Raw genomic sequence first — 15,202 nt, 5'->3', positions numbered from 1 at the left:
ACTACTACTACTAGTACAACCACCACTACCACTACTACTACTACCACCACTACTACTACTTATAACACCACCACTACTACTACCACCACCACTACTACTACTAATAACACCACCACTACTACTACCAACACTACTACTACTAATAACACCACCACTACCACCACTACTACTACTACTACTACTACTACTACCACTACTACTAATATTACTACTAACACCACTACTACTACTACTACTACTACCACTACTACCATTACTACTAACACCACTACTACTACTACTACTATTACAACCACCACTACCACTACTACTACTACCACCACTACTACTACTAATAACACCACCACTACTACTCTCTACAACCTCTGCTGGACTACTATGTATCCCCACATCACGACTCACTACAATGGGTGCCCGGTCATTCAGCTGTTCAGCACCCAGGCTCTAGAACTCCCTCCCCCCACACATAAAACAGTCAGACACCATTACAACCTTCAAGTCACAACTCAAAACTCACCTTTTCAAACTCGCACACGTCTAACTGATCAGTGTTTTGATTTTTTTTTTTTTTTTTTTGTCTTGTTTTTGTTTTATTTATTTCTTATTGCTTATGTTTATTTTTATTATTTTTTCCACAATATCTTTTTTTTTTTTTTTTTTTTAATGTATGATGACTATATGCTCTGTAAGGTGACCTTGGGTGTCTTGAAAGGCGCCTCTAAATTAAATGTATTATTATTATTATTATTATTATCAAAGCTTTTCTTTTTCAGCCCCCTTGGCTGTGATGTCCTGTGTGTGATGTACTGATAACAATAATGACATTAGTCTCTCCTCGGATAGCCTTGCCGACTCCTGCTATCAATTAAATGTTTGTAGAGTTCTCCACACCCCTCATGTTTAACTGGAGTTTTTACGTTAAATTTTAAGTGCTTTCAAGTGAAATCCGAACCAAACCGCAAATACTTTGATGTGCCGCTTTAAGTAAAAACTCCTATCAGCTGTCCCACCTCCTAGTTTAACTACCCTCCTGTTAACAAACAAACATCTTGAACCTTTTGAGGCACAATCTAAGCATGCTTTCAAGTGACATCTGATTCAAGACACAAAGGCTTTTATCTGCTTATCTTTTAAATTGAAAAGTTCCATCAGCCGTCCCTCCCCTTAGTGGGTCCTCTTGTAGACAAACAAACATTTTGAACCTTTGGAGTCAAATTTAGGCATGCTGGGGTGTTCCGGAAAGTGAACCAACACTTTCCCCACTCTATTCAGCGTTACTTGTGGAGTCAAGGGAGAACAGAACATGCCCTATAAGGAATAGTCTGATGTCTAACAGAGACACTGTTTATACATTTCTTTACGAATTGCAAGGTTGCATTCCTCTGATGTCATCTAGTAATGGCTATATTTCCCAGGGCTCGGAGGAATAGTGTCCTTTGTACACAGAGAGCTTAATGGATGTTTAGTCCACATATAGGATGAGGAGAACGGGGGGGGGGGGGGGGGTGGGGGGGCACACACATACACACACACGCACATACAGGCTATCTTTGGAGTGATTGTTTGTTTAGAGGCAGTTCACATCAGTTGAATATGTGATGTAAAACTGCCTGCGGAAGGAAAGTCAGTGTATTCCTTTGTCCTTTATTAAGAGTTAAAAAAAAAGTAATCTTGCTGGACTGAGACATTTGAAAATATGAATACAACCATAAAAAGGTCTTACATTTAAGGCTTGGATATAAAGTATTTACGTCCTTAACTTTGGACTAAATCTTATTAAAACAATGGTTCTAGATTTGAGTTGGAGGCGCGGGAGGACATGCAGAACTTCAGCATTCTGGTCCTGGTTGATCTTGCCTCAAGTCATGAATGCACCCTTACATGTGTCGTCTTTGTCATCGTCTTCATCCTCTTCCTCCTTCTCCCCAGCGACCACCATCGTGGAGGCGGGGAAGGACAAGAAAAACCCTGACGACTTCGCCGAGGCCCTGGACTCGGTCCTGGGGGACTTTGCCTTCCCGGATGTCTTCCTATTTGACGTGTGGGGCGCCATCGGAGACGTCAAGAACGGCCGGATATAGAGTCAGGTACAAAACCAGAGAGGGGGGGGGGGGAGAGAGGGCGAGGGAGAGAGGGAGGGGGAGAGCCAGCAGAACCAGAGAGAGACAGAGAAGGGAGGGAGAGACAGAGAGACACAACCAGAGTGGGAGGAGGCAGGCAGTTAAGAGAGGGGAGAGAGGGATAAGGAGATGGAGAAGAGGGGGAGAGGATAAATGGGGGAAGGTGATATAGGAGGAGAGACAGGTACAAACACGAGAGAGAGAGAGAGAGAGAGAGAGAGAGAGAGAGAGAGAGAGAGAGAGAGAGAGAGAGAGAGAGAGAGAGAGAGAGAGAGTTTAGAGGTCGCTCACTTTCCATGAACAGTGGTAGTAATCTTATTGAATCTAATTCTGACAACAAACATACTCAGCCCTAAGCCAATGCTAGACATGTTACGCAATGTCCTGTCGACAAACCATAAAAGTTCACATGGAATCAACACAAGTGCCATGGGGCAGAGCAGGAAGTGTGATAAGGCCATCTGAAACTATAAGGACTTCATCCGGCGGTCTTCACACGCTCCCTCGAATGGACGTAAAAGAGTTATGAGGGTCACATGACATTTAGAACTAATTTACGGAGAACGATCAGGAATTGATCATCGTTGAAGGAATAATAATTTATTAATGATAGAATTATTAAATGTTATTTTTTTAATAATTAAACTAAGAATAGTTGACAGGTTTAGTGAATGTTGAACTTTGACCACCCCTTCAAGCATGCATACACATTAAAACAGTAGACCATATATCTATAGAAGAGATATCTTACAACCTCAAGAAGATTATTTGTATTTATATCAAGCCGGTTTCCAACAAGTTTCTGACATTGTATATTTTATTTCCCTCCCCCCTCCCCTAAAAGACGTCTAGGTCCTTTGCTGGAACTTGACATAAGTCAGAGTAAACCACCCAAAAGAGGCAATCACTAGATGTTTCCGCGGCTAAGCAAGAAAAGAGGTTGCAGAAGGTCTGGCCTTAACACATTCCGACCATTCCATCAACTTTAAAAGTCTCTGTTGACGGCAGCCAAGACTCAAACAAATAACTGGACCTCCGGAGAAGAACAGATGGTTTTTTGGACGAGGAAAGTATCACCATACACACGCAACCTATCGCTTTCCCGCTATTGTGTGCTGTAATAGTGGGGTAATACTCTAGACGGGGTGACGTCTAGATACAGTTAATCCCAGCCACACCACTCCTCCACCAGCCGAAAACTAGGGTTTAGGGGGGGAAAACAACATGCTAACTTTTATGCTAACTTTACATTGGATAGCTTAAGGTTGACCTTGGCGAATGAGATGTAATGTGTTGGTCAATCTCCATCAATTCTCTCCACTGAGTTATAACGGTCTTCATCTTCAAGTGGGGGGCTTTTAATATTAAAATGTTAGTAAGTTAAGTATTGATTCTTGACAGGGGCTCTTTTGGTGCGTTTAGAGCCGCTACTGTGTTTCAAGACATTAATGTAAATAGGTGTTGACCTGATGTATAAATATTAATACAGATGAAAACATCACAACGTAACAACTTAATAGTGTTCTTAACAGGCACACTGTGTGCCGTTTTCTTTTCCTCACTTTTTGTAAGAAGAATACAACTCCAGAAAGACTTGTTTTCCAACAGCGTAAACATTCCACTTGTTTTTCATATATAACTTGTAATTGTTAATAAAACATTGCATATCCTGACTGGCAATCAGTTGCTTTCAATTTTTTTTAATTGCTTTCCATTGTGTTTATTTATTGTATTCAATGAAAGTTCTTGCGAAAGCTTCTCATATGCTATGCTATTTCTTTCTTCATGCAAGTACATTTCAGCCTTTACATTTCACATTAACAGATAATATATAGGTTCTATGACACAAAGAAGTCAAAGTCAAACATAAAATAAGACAAAAAAAAAATTGATATCCAACTAATCAGTAAATGTAGGGCGTCAACTAACCAAAGGACGAAGATTGTAGAAGCCCTTTGCGAGAAAGAACTAAAAAGAAATACAATGAAATTGGTTTCATATACAAACTGTATTATTTCATGAAGAAAATGTATCAAATTAAAGGATGAATACCATCCCAGTTATTAGGCAGGAGACTTTCAGAATTCCAAAAAATCGGAATTACGCTGTTCTCTCCGGCTCTACTTGGAAATACAACTGTTTGACGCGAACTAGCTCGGCTGGCTCGGTGGCGAGGAGGGTGTTAGGGGTTCTGTGAGTGTCCAAAGTATGGATAACCTAAAAAAAGAGAGTGGTACGAGCTGGCCAGACTTTTTTATTTGTAGAATGTATATAGGATGTGATTTTATTGAAAACATAATGGATATCCCTATCCATCACCATCCCTTATTTTAACCTATGAGCCAGTGGACATGTTACACATTGTGACTTTAATGTATGCATTTATACATTAATACTGATAGCAAAGTGCAAATTCAATTATCCACATTCATACCCATTCTGGCCCATATCATTGAGCACGTTAGTGCACTTGGTTTTCTGACTAAGGTGAGCACGTTGGGGATGCGTGATAATATATTTAAGTCGATAAAGAATGTCTTCCACAGGTTTTTTAACAGCAGTATTGTGAGTTTAATTTGCTTCAAATCGGAAACGCAAAGCCTTTCTTCTTAGGTCACAGTGGACCAACAGTAATTTGACCATGATATTTTCTTTCATATATTTATTTAATATAAAATAAAGAAAATACAGTAAACAAATGTATTTGTGGGCAATATCTGGTACAATGTAACAACAAGGATAATACTGTCTGTTTATAATTTTTCATATTTCATATAAGCTGTCCCGTGAAGTCCCTGTTAGGTCAAATGTATGTATATTAGTTGATGGGCTCATGAAGTGAATGGGGGACTGCTCTATCAAGATGAATGATAATGATTTAATAACAGGAGACTCATCCTCGATCATTTGTAGAAAAAACGTGCTTGGACTGCTACGCTAATGCTACGATCCCGCAACCGTCAACAGTCTGTTAATAAGCTATGTCTTCTGAATGCTAGATTGAATGCTAGCAGCCTCGGGTCATCATTTCTGCACCCACAGCTATTCCACCTCCTCTGAAAGGTTGGCACGGGCCCAGAGTTGACCTGACGAAGCAATTCAGTCCTTTCCATTTATCTCCTCTTCTGTGCTTACTCAGCTTAGAGGGAAACCAAACCCTAACAAGTTATTGATAGGTGAAAGAAGATTTACTGGGTTACATAGTAGTGATAAGGCTGGATCCTGCTTAAAATCTCGATTTAAATGCACACATTTATTAAAACGTAGGATACGACCATGTAAAGATGGACATAAACTATCCCCCAGTTGTTCATCCTGACTTTTGTGGATTTTGTGTTTGGTTTGTGTGTTTTCCATTTTTGTTGTGGCCCTTGCATTTGTGTTGTGTCATCATTTATGGTTTTCCTTTATCTAACACACAAGTTTGTTGTCTAGGCTAAGGGGTCAAAATATAGGCGACTGTCCACACAATAAAATACACTTATTTCGAAAAATATCACAAAGGAGTTTGGTGAAACAGAAAGGACTGAATAGGGTCAAATTTCCTTCAATGGAGGGGTCAACTAAGGCTCAATCACAATAGACATTCATTCCGCTTGTCAGATAAAGCAAAGTGATTCCACACACAAATAATTCCACAGGCAAAATAGGGGCAGCTGGCAATATTTACAAGCTTTTTACACACTAAACGATGTAGTGAGGAACCCCCCAGAAAGATCCTCAAATCCTCATAATAAACAAAAGATTAGATCCTTCGACAACCCTTTGATCCTTCAAGTCCATTTAGGCTGTAATCTCGTCCTTAAGTGGTCAGAAAACCCTGCAGAGAAGTTTGGCAAGGACGTGAGTACAAAAGGACGCGTGTACAAAAAAACATGACTCTCCGAAAATGTATTTTATGCACCTCGACGAGTTTCCGAAGAATTCCAAAGTTTCCGAAGATGAGGACGATGCCGATATTGTGTTGTATTACTGATCAGTCGGATAACCGACGTCGGCGTGATTTCTTTACATCTTCTTTCCACTGAGACCCCCATCGGTCTGCACGACTGGAAGGTTCAGTGACCGAAACCGAAATCACATTGCGCATAAAACACGTCTGCAAGGCTCATCTTCAGTCTCGGGGCCATCCAAAATAAATCAATAAAATCACCTTCTTTTGGAGAAAGCTGCCCTTTCTTAAAACAGTCACGCCTTGTCCCCCCCCCCAGCTGCTATGCCTGGATGAGGGCGGAGGCGGTGGGGGTGGCGGTGGCGGTGATGGACTCCGGGGGCTCATCCTGGCTCAGACGCCCCCTGGCTCCGGCGAGCGGCGATCTGCGGGTCATCCTGCGCAGCGACGGGTACAGGCTCATGATGGAATCGCGGGACACGCGGAGGCTCGGGTAAAAGCGCTGGAGTACCGCCCGACGGAACAGGATGTACACCCAGGGGTCCAGGATCTGGTTGCACGTGGCAAAGCGAAGGAACAGCAGTAGTCGCCGGATCTGGAGCGGCCGGCCCGACAACACAGTCTGCGCAATAAACACCTGGCGACGGCAAGAGGGATATAGGGGGGAGAGAGAGGGGGAGAGGGGGGGGGGGGAGACATAGAGATGGGGAGAGAGAGGGAGAGGTGGGGGAGGGGGGGAAATAAGGAAGAGGAGAGAGGGGGAGATTGGGGAGGGCAGATAGGAATATACATAGGGAAGGGGAGAGAAAAGGGGCGGGGAGAGAGGGAGAGAGGGAGAGAGGGGGAGAGAGAGAGGGGGGGAGAGGGAAAAGTGAGAGGGACATAGAGAGGGGGAGAGAGAGAGGGGGCAGAGAGAGATGAGGCGGAGAGAGAGGGGGAGAGAGAGAGGGGAGGGGAAAGGGGGAGAGACATAGAGAGGGGGAGAAAGAGAGGGGAGGGGAAAGGGAGAGAGACAAAGAGAGGGGGAGAGAGAGAGGGGGAGGAGCGAAAGGGAGAGAGACAGAGTTCGAGAGACAGAGAAAGAGGGAGAAGAGAGAGAGATTAAGATAGAGAGAGAGATTAAAAGAGAAAGTGAGAGTGGGGAAGAGAGAGAGACAGAGAGAGGGAGAGGGAGAGGGCAAACAATGGGTGGAGTGGATTGAAGACGGGCGAGGTGGTGAGTGAGGAAAGGGCGGGCGAGTTATGGAGAGAGAGGAACGAACGAAAGAGGAAAAACACATTGACATGAATCAAACAGCAGAGGACATGTCCCGTGAGAATGCAAGGCAATAAAAAGGCAACAGGTTGATCTGAAGGAAAACAATTAACGCTACTAAATTGAGCAGAGACACAAAAACAAAAAACATGTTCAGACACGCATGCACAACATGCATTTACTAGTCTGCATCGCGAAGGGGGGAGGGGAGGGGGAGGCAGGGGGAGAAAAAGTTGGCTTGGCTAATTTCATCGCAGCATTGTTGTGACGGTTGCTAAAACAAAGTTGTTTTGTCCGTCTTTGCTGCGGCTCTCTGCTCACTAAATATGAGGCCATCTCTTTCCCTCTTCTTTCTTACCTTTTCACGGCACCAAAAGATCCCTTTCCAGAAACAGACTCTTATGTCGAGCTTCGTGAAAGAGTTAAGATGCAAAACGTCTTATAATAAACGTCATCATAATATAAATATGAATTTATAATCTTTCAAAATGGTGCATCCTAACTACATGCTGGTCCTGAGTTCAAAATCAGTTATTTTATTTCAATGTTAAATATTTAAAATTTATTTGAATCAGGAAACTCTTACGATGATAGTTTTGGGGAGGGGGGGAGGGGAGGGGGGGGGGGGAGGGGGTTGTCAGTAGCCCAGTGGAGAGAGAGCAATACGTGATCATGACAATATTCAACATTTCGGAAAAAATAAAAAAAATCGATGAATCAGTCGTTTGGGAATCAAACTAATGCAAACATCAGAATCGACCCCCAAGACGTCTGAAAGCAGATGGATCCACACGCAGCTGTGCGGTGGGATTCGGACACAGAGACAGATGTTGAATGACAAGCGATGCGTTAAAGGTGACATATTATAACCACCAGGTGTGAGTGTGATTAGCCGTTACAAGCCGCTTTGAAAATCGGCCTCTTCTGACATCACAAGTAGGCGTGTCCAACTAGATGTATGCCGGCTTGTAACGGCTAATCCCACTCCCAGCTGGTGGTATATATAATATGGGAGCTTTAACGCATGTGGAGCTGTGCTGGGGGCGTTGGGGGGGGGGGGTGGGCGAAGCGCAGACGCTGAACATGGAGATGATGGCGTGATGATGGAAGTCTTTCGTGTTTAGTTTTTTTCATGCAATCCACTCGCCTCACTCTGGACTCTTGACACATGATGTAAATCCAGGGATCTAATATCTGATTGCAGGTGGCCAAGCGCAAGTAGAACAAAACCAAGTCTGGGTCTACTGGGTGGTCAGTCGTTGCCGACCCTAGGATGTACGTCTGTGTAGGGGGGGGGAGGGGGGAAGGTGCATACTCAGGGTTAGACAGGCCTGAGGAACACAACACAATCATCAGGGTGAGATTTGGACGGGGGCCATTATACAAGCCTTTTTCTCAAACCAGCATGGGACCAGATGTCGGACCAGATGTGTGACAGGATAGGTTAACCTACCAGCCGATACCCAGTGGACGGTCCCAACCGCTAGGCTGATCCATCCATCACTGTCTACATAAGGGCCCCTTAAGCGCAATTGTGGCTTTATGGGTGTACAGATCCAAGATCTAACATGACAAGATCAACAATCATCAGTCGGAAGCAGTTATCTCGAGAGGCCATTTCATGTGCAGGAATCTACCACGTCGATCTCAACTGAGACGGGAATACAGAGCTAAAACAAACAAATACTGTACTCATAGCGGAGAAAAGCACAGGCAATATTGTACCTTGAAGCAAGCAACTGTGCTTTGGTTTGATTAGAGGGCAAACTTATCCGAGGATGGGTATTGTTAGACCTGTAGTACCCCAAAACCATTCCATTTGGTACTTGTTATTATGAATGTGTACAATATATATCTCTGTTTAGAGACGAGAGCAAAGGATAACAACGGCACTCAGGGGCAATGTTTGTACACCAATGGCCAATTTGTTTTTCAATGGTCAATTTGGTTTAAGTGTTTAATGAATGTGCAGAAAACCTCTAAGAGCCACTGTTGTTTTAAAATGCTTTCAAGCTGTCACATGATGAAGAACGGGAACATTCTTACCAACGTAGAAATAAATGTTTTTTTTCGGCTCACATACAAACACACACACACACACACACACACACACACACACACACACACACACACACACACACACACATTCACACACACACACATACACATTCACACACACACACACACACACACACACACACACACACACACACACACACACACACACACACACACACACACACACACACACACACACACACACACACACACACACAGGTGCTCATATCTTACGGATTATACTGTGTGTGGGAGTTTTGCTCTTTGATATCTGCTCATCAGAAAACCAGAGCCTCGTGTGTTCAGGGATCACTGTCATAATCACAACACAAAACCGGGTTCCAATGCAATCACCCATTTAACCAGAACAGCCTGGAAGATATTTTTGCTGTACGCTGTCTCTACCCGTTTAGTCCAAGATCGGTCTTCATTGTCACTTTTGCAGAAACGCTCATCGTAATCACGCACCCTCGACTGGTTTAAACAGACAAGACGGACAAGATAAAGTAGAGGGCAGTAAATGGCACCATTCAATACAATTACAAACCAATTATCTAATGGCGACCAACAGAAGTGTGTAGCCACGGTCTCATGTACCACTATGCTGGCGCTAATGTAATATTACATATTGTTACTGTATAAGAACTAAGTACCACAGGGTCCGAGATCCATATGTACCGTGTAATATGAAGACATTTAGAGCAGAGAGAGAGAGAGAGAGAGAGAGAGACAGAGACAGAGACAGAGAGAGAGACAGAGAGAGACAGAGACAGAGAGAGATGGGGGAGAGAGAGAGAGAGAGAGAGAGAGAGAGAGAGAGAGAGAGAGAGAGAGAGAGAGAGAGAGAGAGAGAGAGAGAGAGAGAGAGAGGGGTTAAGGGAATGAAATACTGAGGGAGTGGTTGGTGGTGGAGGGGGTGTGGTGGTGGTGGAGGGCGGATATCCTCTTTCTGTCTACAACCGGAGATGGACCAGTCTCCCACGGGACTTATCTTCATAAAACACACACACAGACAGGCACACACACAAATAAAAACAAACACACACACACATACACACACACACACACACAAACACAAACAGACAGAAAAATTGCGCACATACATTCTCACCGGCTACAGTGGAGTGGAAAGTGCTTTGTTGCCAATGCTGGCTAATGGAGGTTCACTAACAAGGGCTCCTTATCTGTGGCTCTTTTATAGCCCATCTGTCAGCACCGGCCCTGTCAGGACGATGGGGGGTTTTCACAAGAGGGGGGGGCAGGTATACATTTATCCCACTGAAATGGTGGTGGTCAACAATGAGAGATAAATGATCCCTGAATACCGCAATGTTTGAAATTTAGTGCGATGCACCGTGTAGAATATCAGGCGGAGAACGGAGGAGACGAACTCAGTCCAGCGTGGCGTTTTTTTTGGCAGGTCTCCGAGTCGAATGACTCAAGTGGCGTGTGAGCTTAATTAAAAAAACAAAAACGAAAATAAAACCGTCTGAGAACCGTCGACGCCGAGCCTGATTACAGAGGAACGCGCGCTATTCAGCTCGGCTCTGACGTCTGCGTTAACGGTTCACCGAACGGGGATCGGGGGGGGGAGGGGTACTCGAAAACCGCCATTCAACTCACCAGCAGGGGGCACCAGCACAGGGTGGCGATCACCATGATGAGCAACAGCTGCACCATCATCTCCACCTCGTAGTCCCGCCGCCGCTGGCCCCTGTCCTGCCCGCAGCACACACGGACCAGCGTGCCCACGCTCACCGTGTTCAGCACCAAGGACACGGCGATGGACGCCAGGCCCACCGCCGAGAAGAGCAGCGAGAACACCCGGTCGCCGCCCCGCGAGCTGATGTTGATGAAGCACCAGGAGCCCGGCGGCTGCAGGTGGTAGCTCCCCACGCCGGCCAGCGGCAGCAGGGCCAGGCCGCCGGCGAACGTCCACACCACCAGCACCATGCACACCGCCCGGCTGCCGGGCATGCTGGCCGAGCGGGCGAACGGCCGGTTGATGCCCACGAAGCGCTCGATCGCCATGGCGGCGCCGAGCAGCAGCGGGCACAGGCCGTAGAACACCATGGACATGCCGAAGAAGTTGCAGAAGTGGCAGCGGGGGTCGAGCTGGCGCCAGTCGAAGCCCGTGAGGTAGTAGGTGAGCACGATGGTGCCGGTGACCAGCAGGCCCATGAAGTCGGTGGTCACCAGGCCGCCCAGGAAGGTGAGGAAGAAGGAGCGCGAGCGGCTGCGCGTGCGCTGGTAGGCCTTGGCCAGCACCACCAGGGCGATGAGGTTGGAGGTGAGGCCCAGGCTGCTGAACACGGCGGACAGGGTGAAGGCCGTGCTGCTTCGGTTGAAGGGGGGCGTGTTGATGGAGTAGCACAGCGGGGTGCTCTCGTTGCCGGCGGGGGACGAAGAGGCGTTCATCGTGGCGGAGGAGGAGGAGGTGGACGGAGAAGGAGGGGTAGGAGCAGGATGGTGATGACTTCAGCCTGATCTCCAAGATGAAGAACAATAAACTACCTCCTTGTTGGGTCCGTCTTGGCTCATCTTAAATGTCTCTTTCTTCAGGCTGGAAAATAAAACACAGTGTTCGTCAAATGTCCTTCATGGAATACCAAGCGTAGAGAATGAATAAATAATAAAGATAATGATAAAAATAAATAAAAAGAGGTATGTTGGAAGATCTAGTGATACTAGCGGTAGCACTTGTCGTCATAGTAGTGGTCATAAAAGCGTATATCAAATAGAGCAATATCAATTGTTTGAACAGCTGTGTCTTTTTTTTATAAAATACATTCATACTGAGAATGAATTGGATAAACATTGTTTTTTATAAACCACCTATGTGGCTGAAACATGGTATATGATTTGGTGATACAGCATATAACTCCTTTGCAGGAACGAATGGAATGGTGAGAAACGATCTAAGGTAGCGATATGCATCACAGAGGAAAATAACAAGAGATGCGAACCAAACAGCCACATGACTAACAGAAGGAAAGAATGAGAAGGAAATGCTTTTGCGTCAACATGCACTAATAGTTACAGGAAGAACTGGCCAAGTATGCGTTTCACCTCGACTGAAATGACAAACGGTCACAGAAAAGCCCCAGTATGCATTTCAGTTTTAAATCAATATTTATTTATTGGAGATTTGATCGATGGGTATTTGTTCACTCACGCTCTGATGATGCAAGCGGGGATATGACTCATAACAAACCGTAAGGATGATTTCATCCCGGAAACCAAATGTATAATCAACTATTTTCCACACACATCTTTGGGAGTTTCCACACGGAGTAAATGGGAAAAGGAGGGTCACCTTTTGGGGATCAGAGTGCAAAGAGAGAGGATGCACACATTCAAGCTTTGACCTTCTGAGAGTCCCATTAGCACGAGGGAACTCTGAAATCGATACATCATATTCCAACCTGTCTCTGACATATGGTTTCCCATTTGAACGAATGGGTAAGCCATAGAGCTTTACTGTAATACACAACAAGCTAATACCCAGGATTAAGAATGTCAGTATGTTAATTGATGTTGCAATTTGTCATTCTACACTGAGGGAACAATAAACATTAAACATTCGGGGCTTGTGACAGGACATAGGCCTAATCTTTGGTGTTTTTCTATTAAATATGTTGTCCATCTGTGCTCGAAGATCTGACTTTGTGCTCTTCCTCTTCCATGTGAGCTTATGGATAACGGCCGCATCTCTGTTTGTCATTGTGAAACGCCAGCAAAAGTCAAACATGTCTTTGGTGTATTTGTACAGGGCCGCAACAAGATACTGGGTAAACACTATAACGATCATCCACAATACACACACTAGTGACCTACAGTGAACACAGGAGCAGGTTGATCTCAGGCCATCTTTCTCATTCATACCAGTTAGGCCGTTCTTAAAAATCATTGCAACCCCAACTTTTCACATTTTTGTGATGCTGCCCATTTTTTATGTCAGCAGTTTCCCACGAAACCATATGTATTTCACTCAACCCCAAGGGTAATGGAATGAAGATTACATTCCATTAAATACGGACAACATAGATACGCAACAACAGATCTACACTAGCAGAGCCGGGGTCCACTACAGTCTGAAAATATCTATGACGTATGGGTGTGCTGTGTTTTAACCAGCCACCCCTCAAAGGTTAAAACGAGACAAAGTGCTTGCCTTGGCGTGGTTTTGACAGTTCAGAGAGTCGCTTGGTTCCTACACGGAAAATGGTGGAGTTTTACTAAAGTAACGACTGGTTCACGGTCCTCCTGCTTTGAAGACCATTACTGTTGATTTGTTTAGCAGATGCTTTTATCCAAAGGGACTTAGTGATATCAGACACATGTCGTTAAGGGGTGGATAAGGGGTACCACATACCACATGAGGGGAAGTTAACCAATTTACTTCTGGATGGGTGTCAAACATCTTCACCCAATTCAGACTTAACTCTCCTTTCAAATTGTTTTCGTATCAAAACATATCATCAAACATCCGCAGTCCTGTGACCTCATATGCATGCACCTGGCTACAACCTTTAAATGTTTACGAGTATAATACCCCTGTCTCACTGTTCTGTAAATAGGGTGGGCAATAGCATATACTTCAATGTTTACAGGTAGGCCTACACACTTTAGTTCAATACTGTGATCACTTTCAGCCCAGTTACAGACACTTTTTTTTTAATCTGTTTTCAATTTTCCTTTGTGCCGAATCAAATCCAGATTATAACAAACTTCAAAGGCAAAAAAAAAGAAGACATTCCAACACAGTGGAAATTAACACAAAATCATTGACAGGAAAGTCTGTGAGGTGTCAAATATTGGACAGGGAAAATAACAATTCTGAATAAAAAACAATGTATCAATATAATCTGATGAGCATTGTGCGACTAATTAGTTCCTCATTTTTTATCATACTTAATCATTATTATCTCTTGCAAGAGACACACGCTCCTGGCTCAGCCACGCAATTATACCTACATGGAGGCAGAGTTCCATAACCATAATTAAAAAAAAAGTTACCTTCTCGTACGAACCTTTCTGGAGGTCTTTCAGCGACCGACGACCGCGTCCGTTCTTCATCTGGCAGAGAACCGCCTCGTCGTGCGCTGAACGCTCCCTTTTTTAGCCAAACCGAAGCCCTTGTGTGTTGTGACCGCCGCGGACACGCGCCTTGCTGTCTACACGCATCTGCACGGTTGCTGATTTGTCCCAGTCTTAAAAAAAAGGCTTGTTGCAGGAGTTTGAACACTCCCCCAAAATAACAGGAGGAAGAGGTATTTACACGCATACGCAGGGGACGAGGAAGAGACTAGACCAGACGAAAGTTAAGTAGTAGGTCTAAGAATAAAGCAGCCTGATGCTGCTGGCTCTCGTTCAAAAAGCTTTTTATGTCAACGTATGGGATAAGATCATTTCTCCTCAATACAGAGTTATTATCGTGCTCGTCTGAAGTACTTAATTGATTAAACATCTGCAAAGCAGATTCAGGTCTACAAACCCGAAGTTGAAAGTGACCAAATATTTTCATATTTATCCCACACAATTTTCGTAAATAGACAAAGCCCTAATCGGAGACGAAATAAAACACTTAACTAACTACAGCCTTCTCAAAAATTCTGTTTTTGATATTCATCGGGCCATCCATGATCTAAAAAGGCTGCAACAAAAGAAAGAGCAATCTCATTTGGAATCTCATCATTTGGAAGTAGGCTTAACTATCGTAAACACAAACACCTACACTGCCTACACTGTTTTTCAGCATTAAAGAGCCATTCAATTGAGCTTAAAGATCCCTCGATTACCGTTACCTGCTGTTTACAGTTTGCATGCAGAAGAGGTTATAGACAATATTGTCCTTGCACCTTTCCTATTTTTCTC

The 15,202-nt window shown here is 44.4% G+C and overlaps 2 protein-coding genes across 4 annotated transcripts in view; one reads left to right on the top strand and one right to left on the bottom strand.

Annotated features, from left to right (window-relative positions):
- The window catches only part of gipc3 (GIPC PDZ domain containing family, member 3), a 20,088-nt gene extending 16,296 nt beyond the window's left edge, over nucleotides 1-3,792 (top strand). The window contains exons 6-7 of the mRNA XM_056603998.1: nucleotides 1,930-2,087; nucleotides 2,965-3,792. Of these exons, the coding sequence (XP_056459973.1) occupies nucleotides 1,930-2,081 (152 nt within the window). The 3' untranslated portion in view covers nucleotides 2,082-2,087; nucleotides 2,965-3,792. The remainder of the gene's footprint in view (nucleotides 1-1,929; nucleotides 2,088-2,964) is intronic.
- On the bottom strand, nucleotides 2,363-15,202 carry tbxa2r (thromboxane A2 receptor). 3 transcript variants are annotated; one of them, XM_056603997.1, is made up of 4 exons: nucleotides 14,359-15,202; nucleotides 10,949-11,888; nucleotides 8,415-8,548; nucleotides 6,375-6,649 (listed from the first exon to the last, which is right to left on the bottom strand). In XM_056603997.1, exons 2-4 carry the CDS (start codon nucleotides 11,741-11,743, stop codon nucleotides 6,472-6,474), a joined length of 1,107 nt encoding a protein of 368 aa, XP_056459972.1. In that variant the 5' UTR covers nucleotides 11,744-11,888; nucleotides 14,359-15,202; the 3' UTR covers nucleotides 6,375-6,471. The 3 variants fall into 3 exon arrangements, with proteins under 3 accessions (XP_056459971.1, XP_056459970.1, XP_056459972.1); XM_056603996.1 differs by lacking the exon at nucleotides 8,415-8,548 and having other exon boundaries at nucleotides 2,363-6,649; nucleotides 14,345-15,201; XM_056603995.1 differs by lacking the exon at nucleotides 8,415-8,548 and having other exon boundaries at nucleotides 2,363-6,649; nucleotides 14,359-15,201.

Source organism: Gadus chalcogrammus, chromosome 12, assembly GCF_026213295.1.
Source record: "Gadus chalcogrammus isolate NIFS_2021 chromosome 12, NIFS_Gcha_1.0, whole genome shotgun sequence".
NCBI lineage: Eukaryota > Metazoa > Chordata > Actinopteri > Gadiformes > Gadidae > Gadus > Gadus chalcogrammus.
Note: the sequence above shows the minus strand (reverse complement) of the source record. Positions and strands in the feature narration are given on the sequence as shown.